Source organism: Penaeus japonicus, unplaced genomic scaffold, assembly GCF_977035675.1.
Source record: "Penaeus japonicus unplaced genomic scaffold, GWHDUDI00000001_assembly GWHDUDI00000011, whole genome shotgun sequence".
NCBI classification, from domain to species: Eukaryota; Metazoa; Arthropoda; class Malacostraca; order Decapoda; family Penaeidae; genus Penaeus; species Penaeus japonicus.
The window spans coordinates 14,090,955-14,100,954 of NW_028234413.1; the positions used below are offsets into that span (position 1 = coordinate 14,090,955).

At 53.2% G+C, this 10,000-nt stretch overlaps 1 protein-coding gene across 6 annotated transcripts in view; it reads left to right on the top strand.

The window, feature by feature from the left end:
* Pxn (Peroxidasin) overlaps positions 1–10,000 on the top strand; it is a 224,137-nt gene that overhangs the window by 206,534 nt on the left and 7,603 nt on the right. For all 6 annotated transcript variants that reach the window (XM_086541630.1, XM_086541628.1, XM_086541627.1 and 3 more), the window contains 8 exons: positions 1–125; positions 639–831; positions 1,283–1,480; positions 2,540–2,656; positions 2,869–3,020; positions 9,106–9,280; positions 9,557–9,794; positions 9,947–10,000. The exon at positions 1–125 is cut by the window's left edge and continues 83 nt beyond it; the exon at positions 9,947–10,000 is cut by the window's right edge and continues 64 nt beyond it. In XM_086541630.1, coding sequence (XP_086397756.1) covers positions 1–125; positions 639–831; positions 1,283–1,480; positions 2,540–2,656; positions 2,869–3,020; positions 9,106–9,280; positions 9,557–9,794; positions 9,947–10,000 — 1,252 coding nt within the window. The remainder of the gene's footprint in view (positions 126–638; positions 832–1,282; positions 1,481–2,539; positions 2,657–2,868; positions 3,021–9,105; positions 9,281–9,556; positions 9,795–9,946) is intronic.

Below are 10,000 nucleotides of genomic sequence, written 5' to 3' on the forward strand. Positions count from 1 at the left end.
GTGTCGCCCGACCACCACTGCACGCACATGCTCATGCAGTGGGGCCAGTTCCTCGACCACGACATCGACCACGCGCTGCCCTCCGTCTCCTCCGAGAGCTTCCACGACGGCGTCAGCTGCCAGAGGTACGTTGTCGTCGTCGTTGGCTCTTGGTCTGCGCTGCTCTCTTCGGCGCCGGAGTCTTCGTTTTTGTCTTCTTCTTCTTCTTCTTCTTCTTCTTCTTCCTCCTCCTCCTCCTCCTCTTCCTCTTCCAGATCGTCCTCGTCGTCTCCTTACTCCTCTTCCTCGTCCTTCTCCTTCTCCTTCCCCTCACCTCCCCTCCCTTGCCCTCCCTTTCTACTCTTCCTATACTTTCCTCTTCTTCTTCATTCCTCTTCTTCTTCCTTCCTCTTCTTCTTTTTCTTTCCTCTTCTTCTTCCTCCTCCTTTCTTCCTTCCTTCCTTCCTTCCTTCCTTCCTTCCTTCTTCCTCTACTTCTGGTTCCTTTTCTTGTCATTATTTTTCTAATCATCTTTTCGTGAACAATGGGATAATAAGGCATCAGTGATTTGTATGGCTTCAATTATTTAAGATTACAAATATACATCACCAATACGAGAACGAACGACCCCCCACCCATCCCCCCTCTCCTCCCCCCAGGTCGTGCGACTACGCCCCGCCCTGCTTCCCGATCGAGATCCCGCCGGACGACCCTCGCATCCGCCACCACCGCTGCATGGAGTTCACGCGGTCGTCCGGCATCTGCGGCTCCGGCATGACCTCCGTGTTCTATGACACCGTCCTGCCCCGCGAACAGATCAACCAGCTGACCTCTTTCATCGATGGCTCGCAGGTGGGGCTCTCTGGTTCTCTTGTGCTCGGGGTCTCGGGATCTTTCCCTGGATCTGGGACTCGTCAGCTTTCTTTTATTTTATTTTCTCTCTTTCTTTAGCTCTTTCTTTCTCTCTTTCTCTCTTTCTCTCTCTCCCTCTCTCCCTCTCTCCCTCTCTCCCTCTCTCTCTCTCTCTCTCTCTCTCTCTCTCTCTCTCTCTCTCTCTCTCTCTCTCTCTCTCTCTCTCTTCCCTCCCCTTCCCTTCTCATCCCTCCTCTCCTCTTCCCTCCCCTTCCCTCCTCATCCCTCCTCTCCTCGTCCCTCCCCTTCCCTCCTCATCCCTCCTCATCCCTCCTCTCCACGTCCCTCCCCTTCCCTCATCATCCCTCCTCTCCTCTTCCCCTTTCCCTTCCCCAACCTATTTCCCGAATGGCCGTCTAAGCGTCCCTACAGCCGCCCTCCTCTCCCGCAGGTGTACGGCTCGAGCGCGGCCGAGGTGCGTCTGTTGCGGAACCTGACGCACAACCACGGCCAGCTGCGGCACGGCATCTTCATGTCGGGGAAACCCATGATGCCCTTCAGTGAGGGGGCGCCGGTCGACTGCCGGAGGGACGTCACGGAGAGCGGCATCGACTGCTTCCTTGCGGGAGACATCAGGGCGAACGAACAGGTGAGATGGCAGAGCGAGTGAACTAACAGGTGAGACGTCAGAGCGAGTGAACTAACAGGTGAGACGTCAGAGCGAGTGAACTAACAGGCGAGACGTCAGAGCGAGTGAACTAACAGGTGAGACGTCAGAGCGAGTGAACTAACAGGTGAGACGTCAGAGCGAGTGAACTAACAGGTGAGACGTCAGAGCGAGTGAACTAACAGGTGAGACGTCAGAGCGAGTGAACTAACAGGTGAGACGTCAGAGCAAAGGAACGAACAGGTGAGATGGCAGAACGGATGAACTAACAGGTGAGACGTCAGAGCGAGTGAACTAACAGGTGAGACGTCAGAGCGAGTGAACTAACAGGTGAGACGTCAGAGCGAGTGAACTAACAGGTGAGACGTCAGAGCGAGTAAACTAACAGGTGAGACGTCAGAGCGAGTGAACTAACAGGTGAGACGTCAGAGCGAGTGAACTAACAGGTGAGACGTCAGAGCGAGTGAACTAACAGGTGAGACGTCAGAGCAAAGGAACGAACAGGTGAGATGGCAGAACGGATGAACTAACAGGTGAGACGTCAGAGCGAGTGAACTAACAGGTGAGACGTCAGAGCGAGTGAACTAACAGGTGAGACGTCAGAGCAAAGGAACGAACAGGTGAGATGGCAGAACGGATGAACTAACAGGTGAGACGTCAGAGCAAAGGAACGAACAGGTGAGAACAGACAAACCGATTTGATCCGTGCCTCTGCGATGTTACTGTAGCGGTTTGAGCGTGGAATGATTGAAGGATTGTGGCTCAGAGTCTTTATCTTCGTGTGTTTGTGTGTGTGTGTCTACATATTTTGTACTGTGTTACCTAGTTCACGTTTTTAGGGCGATAGTAAAACGTAAAAAAAAACAGTGCACGAAACAAGATAAATAATGATTAAAGTTGTAAAGAAGGTCAACTTACCGACAACAAAACACTCCCTACCATTCCGCACGCATTTCGCCTCTCCGTAAAGACACATTATCCTCATACCGCCTCATCCAAAGCAAGCTGATCTCGATTAAATCTGGACTTCCTCTCCCGCAGTCTGGCCTGACGGCGATGCACGCAGTCTGGTTCCGCGAACACAACCGCATCGCCAAGGCCTTACACGAGATCAATCCCAGCTGGGACGGTGACACCATCTACTACGAAGCCAGAAAGGTAAGTGGTATAAGCTATGAAATAAGTGTTAAAATAAGGTTTTGCCTGCCATTGCGACCGCGAGCACAATTTTATGAATAGAATGCAAAGTCGGTTTGCTATGACGCGCATGCACTAAGTTCCCTTTTAAAGATTCCTTCCGAAACACATCAGTGGCATAGCCTTTTGTATGTTCTTTGGGCAATGTTATCGACATGTTTTTTTCCCTTCAGATCGTGGGAGCCGAAATGCAGCACATCACGTACACGCACTGGATGCAGCACATCGTAGGCCCGCAGGGGATGGAGATGCTGGGCGAATACACAGGATACAACCCGAACATCAATCCTACGATTAGCAACGTTTTCGCCACGGCAGCGTACAGGTGAGTGGCAGTAGGAAGGGACGAAGAGTAGTGTAAGCGAAATAGACTCTTTCAAATATTTGCAATCAGTTCAGTTCAGTTCAGTTCAGTTCAGAGAGATTTGCGAAGACGTCCCTTCGCCCGGGCTATATGCACGAGGCAGCCCGGCCTCTGCCAGCTATAAGTGCTGACTCATCTGATCATCATCAGTGAATGCTTACCGTGGCGGTTGGATTGCCTGAAGGCGCTCCAGTTGCCAGGGGAAAGCAATAGGCATAGCCGCCTTACCAGCCCGGCGGCTGTCGTCTCTGGGCCCTGCCTGAGGAAGCGAGTGTACTCGCATTCCATCAGGTAGTGCTCTATCTTGGCGTCCGGCGCGCCACAATGTCTGCAGCGTCGCTCATCATGCCCAATGGTGGGTATGATTTGCCACGCACAAGGGTAGCCTAATCTCAGTCTGTGAAGATTGACTTCGGCTCGCCTTGGTATTTTACGGGAGAGTATCAGCGACTCATAGCCTGTGGCGTCTGAGTACCAGCTGGCCGAGGGGGAGGTTCTCGCTTCCTCTCTATGTCGCTGCAGGGCACCGACCTGCCCTGCAGCCATCGTTTTACGCCTTAGCAGTTCCCGGCTAGGATGCACCACAAGATTACTCAAGGGTTTTTTTCCTGCCTTCCTCCGCTAGTCTGTCAGCTACATCGTTCCCTTTAATACCAACATGGCTTGGAATCCAGTTGATGATAATGCGTCTACCCTGATCCAGGATTCTCTGAGCAATGGTAAGAATCGTGGTCAGAAGATAAACGTTATCAAGGGGCTTTGCTGCAGGCTGTCAATGGCGGCCCTAGAGTCTGTATGTATGACGCCTCTGCTTGGAGCGGAGGCATTGCCGGATACCCGCATAGCTAGTGCTATGTCCCTTGCTGCAAAACCAGCGCCTGCAGTGTGGGAAATGGGGTCTACAGAACCATCCGTGAAGTAGGTTTTACTACACGGGGGAGTGATTTCTGCAATATTCCTCTCCGCCTCAGCCTTCAAAAGAGACGGAGAGTACTGAGTCTTTCTCCTTGACAGGTTCATGACAGAATACTCTATCAAGGATCTTGCCCACGGCGGGGCTGTGGCATAGTTAGGGTGGGGAGGTCCATGCCCTTAACTAGCAGTGTTTCCTTGAGCTCAAAGCGTATCAGCACCCTGGCTGTATGTGACAGCCAGGAGTTGTTGGCAAAGAGTTCATGGTTCTGTGCAAGCCGACGCTGCAGTTTTTGACTTAGCTGCGAGTCCGGCGGGGACTGTAGGACTTTGGCAAGAAACTGAGCCGCCATCTGATCGATCCGGATGTCCAGGGGGAAGAGGTTGGCCTCCAAGAGGAGGTTGGTAACCTTAGCCCATACAGAAGCACCCAGAATAATCCTGGCGGCCTCGTTTTGCATGACGTCAAGCCTTTTCTTTAGTCCAGGCTTGACCGTGATCAGGGCGACGGAGGCGTAGTCCACGATGGGGCGGACAGCGTGCACATAGAAGGATCTTAGTACACGGTGCCCAGCCCCTAAGCGCCGCCCTGACAGAGCTCTCATGACAGAGAGTCTTGCCTTGGTCCGTTCTAGGAGGTATTGAATCTCCGAGCGGAAGGTGAGGTTCTTGCCAACACATACACCCAGGTATTGGAAGACGTGAACCCACTCTAGCTCTAACCCTTGTACTCGCAGTCCTTGGTCTCAGACATCCTGTTTCAGCGCCATTGCCTTCGATTTGGCTGCTGAGATCTTAAGCCCGACTCTGCGGCATTCCTCAGACATTAGATCCAGACAACGCTGGGTCTTTCTGACTAGGTTCTCATTCTGTCTCCCAGTGGAGATAATTGCCAGATCATCTGCATATGAGATGATCTTGCATCCCACTGGGAGTGGAATGTCGAGGATGCTTAACATGAGGGTGTTAAACAGAGCCGGGCTGAGGACCCCCCCTTGTGGAGTGCCATTCTCCAGGGGTAAGTGCCTGGAAAGGTGACCTTGGAACTTCACTCTGGCAGTTCTGTCCCGAAAATAGTCACCAATCCAGGCAAGCAGTCTGCCCTTGATTCCCTTGCGGATCAGGACCTCTTGAATGGCGAGTGGGCTCGCCAGTTCAAAAGCCTTCTCCAGGTCCAGGAAAACAATGACAGATCTGGTGTTGCTGACAGTGCTCAGTAAGGTGGCCATGCTGTGAGCAGTGCTCTTACCCCTTGTGAACCCATGTAGGTGTTCATGTGGAGGTCCCAGCTTCCATTGGAGCCGGTTCAGTACCATTCTCTCTGCCGTCTTTCCCAGACAGCTGAGTAGAGAGATGGGGCGGTACGGCCCGGCTCCTTTGGTTTAGGGATGGGAACTATGTCAGCCCTCTTCCAGCACTGTGGTAGTGAGGAAGTCTCCCAGGACTTGTTGATGAGATGCAAGAGTGCAAGCTCACCTTCAAGTCCTAGGTGGGAAATGATGGGGTAGGAGATCCCATCACAACCCGGGGCTGACCGCGAACTGGTCTTATATGTCCGCCGTAATTCCCTCAGAGAGAACATGGCATCAGCATCATCAGGCTCGACCATCTTTTCTCTGATGAGGGCATGCCTGCCTGGAAGCACTTCCTCTTGGCATGCCCTCAACTCTGCTGGTAGACCGGCGCTACTTGTTCTAGCAGAGAACTCGAGTGCCAATCTCTGCCTCCGACCGCGGGTCATGGTGGGTCTTTCTGGGGGCTGAGCGATTTGTGGCCCGTCTGATACGGTTCCACAGCTCTGAAAGGGAGGTTTGGTGGCCAAAGGACTCACACCACTCCAGCCACTTTTCCTGCTTTACCCTCTTAGCAGTTTCCTGAGCATCCCTGAGAGCCTCTCTCAAAAGAGCGTGGTTCTCAGGGGTTCTCTGTTTGCGGAAGTGTCTCCTGCAAATATTGATTCTGTGGTTGACCTCCTTAATTTCATCATTGTAGTACCAGGCGTCTTTAAAACACCTGGACCACGGACGAGTTTTGGGAATGGTCTCTGAGGCTGCCTCATCTTTGGCATTAACTAGTCTTGCCTCAAGTGTATCCAAATTATCATTATGTGAGAATTCACTGGTTCTGAGGCACCTGGCCAGGGCCTCCTAGAAAGCTTTCCAGTTGGCCCTGTCCACCTTCCATCGAGGATTGTGCTGGCGCACGGGTGCCGGGCCAGCATCCAAGATGGTGGTGACTATCCTATAGTGATCGCTCGTGGCAGTGTTGTCCACAGACCAACTAATTCTCTCGACCAGGGCCGCAGTGACAAAGGTGAGGTCAAGGACCCCCCCCCCCCCGCCAGGATGGGGTGGTGGGCATTGAAGTCTCCCCCTATGAGAATTGGCTCGTGTGGCGCAGTAGCACAGACTTCACTAATATCTAAGCTCCTACAGGTTGGCCTGCTGTACACATTGTACAGCTTGAGGGGACCTCCAGCCATATGGATCTCAACGGCAAGGAGTTCAACACCTTCTCCACATTGCACAGGATTGGCAATCAAGGAGCAGGGGATAGTCGACTTCACGAGGGTAATCAAACCTCTGGTGCCTTCATTAGAGGGCAACACAAAGGGATGATATCCCGAGAAGCGAACAGTGTCTCCTGTTAGAGTCTCCTGGAGCATGACAATGTCAATGTTCCGAGATCACACGATCGCGTGGAGAAGGGCATTCCTCTGGGAAAAGCTGTTGAGTCCATTAAGTCTGCGTCGTCAATGACGTCGACATAATCGGTCTCAGTGTCCGACGCCCCAGTGTGGGTAACGTCAGACATTTCGGAGTCTGACAACTCCTTGGTGAGTTCCTCACTGATCGTGATTTCCTCACTGGACTCGTCACTGTCGTCAGGACAGGTCGAGCCATTAGAAGGGCTGGGTCTCCTGGGAGGTGGAGAACCCTTGGTTGCCTTGACCTTCACTCTGGGTGGTCGTGGCTTCCTTACCCTTTGGGTTTTGGGTTCAGACTCTGCCAGTGTGGTCTTGGCTGCGGGTTGGGTGGGGAGACAAGTCTCGCCCTGGGGGTTTGTAGGGAGAGGAGTCTCACCCTGAGTCAGATTGGGTGTAGAGGCCTTGGGCCTTACATCCCTTTCCTTCAGGGCAGCGACAGTCTGGGTCATTGCCGTCACGGCGACCTTGACTGCCTTCTCCGTCTCTTCACTGGTCCTTCCCAATGCTGTCGCAACTGCTGTGACAACTGCCGTCAGCAGGAGCGTCAAGTCATTCTCTGTAAACAGAGTTTGACTCTCCGCTCTTGGGGTGGACTTTGGTGTGTTCCCAGACCCCTTCCGGGTCTGTTTCCGTCTTGGAACACCCACCAGGGCCGGAAACTCCTTTGTGTTGGAGGTGGTTTTGTTTTGGGCGGTGCTTCCTTCCTCTTAGGAGGGGGGGGAGCCCTTACCCCTTTGTTCTGCCCCCAGACAGAGGTGCCTGGAGGGGCAGGAACAAAGTCTGGTCGGTTTGCAACGACCTCTTGCCGCCGAAGAGCCTCTTCTTTCCAAACGTAACATCCGAGGCTCCAGTCGTGGTGCTTTTTGTGGCAGTTGGGACACTTGGCAGTAGGGTCCCGCTTGCCGTTTTTGTGTGCTTTGAGGCACACCTCCGTGCTGTGTGCTTCCCTTTAGAAAGTCGGGAAGCTCCCACCACCTTGGGATGGGTGGTGATGACCTCAAGGTCATACATCTGAGGGAAGCCAAGAAGCACCATCTTGGACTTCCTCTCGTCAGAAGTCAGGGCCGCCAGACTCACCTTCCGCCCATCCAGGAGCTTGTCAGTCTCCTGGGGGAAGGTGAGGGTGGACTGGTCCTTAGGGATGATTATCATGCCTTTATCTCTGGCAATTCTAATCGTCAGACGGCACTGTCTCTGGGTTTCCAGAGCCCGTACCATCTGATAAGCGTTGTCGAATCCCTCAGGCTTAGGGGGAACCCTAAATTGGGGGAAACGACACAGGGCTACAGACTCGCCCTCCGAGTCCGTAGCCGGCCGAGGACGCTTAGTGCCTGTCTTCCGAGCCGACGCCGGAATTTTGGCAGTGGGGCCAGCAGGGTTGGAGGGTCCTGTCTGGCTTCCATTCTTAGTTTGACTCGTCTTCTGAACCGACGCCAGAGACTTGTCAGTGCCAAGGGCTGGTTTGGAGGGTCCAGCCCGAGGCTCTTGGGTAGGCTTTCTCTGAACCGACGCCAGAGCCTTTCCCAACTTTCTACTTTTGTCACCAAGGACCTTAAAAGGTTCCAAGGTGACAGCCTTGGCCATCTTCGTTCCAGGTTCGTCAACGTGGGGGTCAGTCAGGTTTTTTTTGTGAAAAAAGCGTTCAATTCATCCTCCCACGCTCCCACCCACCACGGAGTCCAACAAGGGGAAGCTGTGCACTGAGACCTTGCTCAGAAGCCACAGGGATGATGGGAGGATATACGCAACCCCCGCCTCGCATTGATGGCATTCGCAAATACATGCGATTGCCTGCAAGACAGGGGCTGCTTGACCCTAGCCTAGCTCAAAAAGAGAGACCAGCCGATTGACCTAACCGAGTCGAGATCAGGCCACCCGTCTTGCTGCAATAGAGGACCAAAGAGGTGTGTTACTAGCCGCAGGGCGTACTCATACACGGCATCACTCAACCTCCAGGACTCCCGTCTCCCAGCGCACAGGGGCGCCACGCACGGCAAACAAGTGGGCAGGTGTGAGCTCCCTTGGGGGGAGGACCAGGGGGGGGTGTGATCCCACCTACTAGATCAGCACCTAGGAACGCTTAGTCGTCCTTCCTCGGAGAATCAACCGCTAGAAGGCCACCACAACGGGAGGGAGAGACTGGCCAATTCTAGAACGGGCTTGTCCGAGGAAGGAGTTCAAGCCCCTGCACCACGACAAGCGTGGGGGCTATCTATATATATATATATCTATCTCCCTCCCTCTCTCTCTCTCTCTCTGTATCTGTATCTATATATCTATCTATCTCCCTCTCTCTCTCTTTCTCTCTCCCCCCCTCTCTCTCTCTCTCTCTCTCTCTCTCTCTCTCTCTCTCTCTCTCTCTCTCTCTCTCTCTCTCTCTCTCTCTCTCCCCCCCCCCGCTGACTCCCACGCATATCCTTCCCCTAGATTCGGCCACTCGCTGATCAACCCGATCCTGCACCGCCTCAACGCCACCTTCCAGCCCATCCCCGAGGGACACCTCCCGCTCCACAAGGCCTTCTTCAGCCCCTGGCGCATCGTGCAGGAGGGCGGCATCGACCCGCTGCTCAGAGGCCTCTTCGCGACCCCCGCTAAGCTCAAGGTGATTTTTCTTTGCTCGTGTTTTTTTTTTCGTTCTTCATTATTTGCGCTTTGGGATAATTTTTTCTTCATGTTTTTGTCTTTATTTTATCTTTTGTTATGTTATCTTGGTGTATTTCTTTTTGGTGCCAGTGCATTTTTGAAGTGAAGAAGCAAAACACCTAAGATCAGTATAGATTCAGACAAAACCACGAACACCAACATTAAGTGAAAACCGCACTCTTACTTATTATCACTTTATTTCAATCACTTCTTCCTTGGCTCCCTCCCTTCCCAGACTCCAGGCCAGTTCTTGAACACGGAGTTAACGGAGAAACTGTTCCGCGCCGCCCACGAGGTCGCCCTGGACCTGGCGTCGCTGAACATCCAACGCGGGCGAGACCACGCCCTCCCCGGCTACACGGAGTGGCGTCGGGTTTGCAATCTCTCTGTGCCCGAGAATTTCGACGAGCTCAGCGGCGTCATCAGTTCGCTCCCCATCAGAGACAAACTCAAGCAGCTCTATGGTCATCCAGGTTAGCTTTTCAAATGTATTCAAGTCATTTTCTGTATATATCTATGATAGAACACGGGAGTTACAATAATGACAGTATTTGGGAGTTCTTCTATCTTGCCATGCGTTCATTTACGTGTACCTCCCCCCCCCTTCCACTAACCCATACTTCAGGTAATGTGGATCTGTGGGTCGGTGGATTGCTCGAAGACCCAGTGGAGGGCGCTC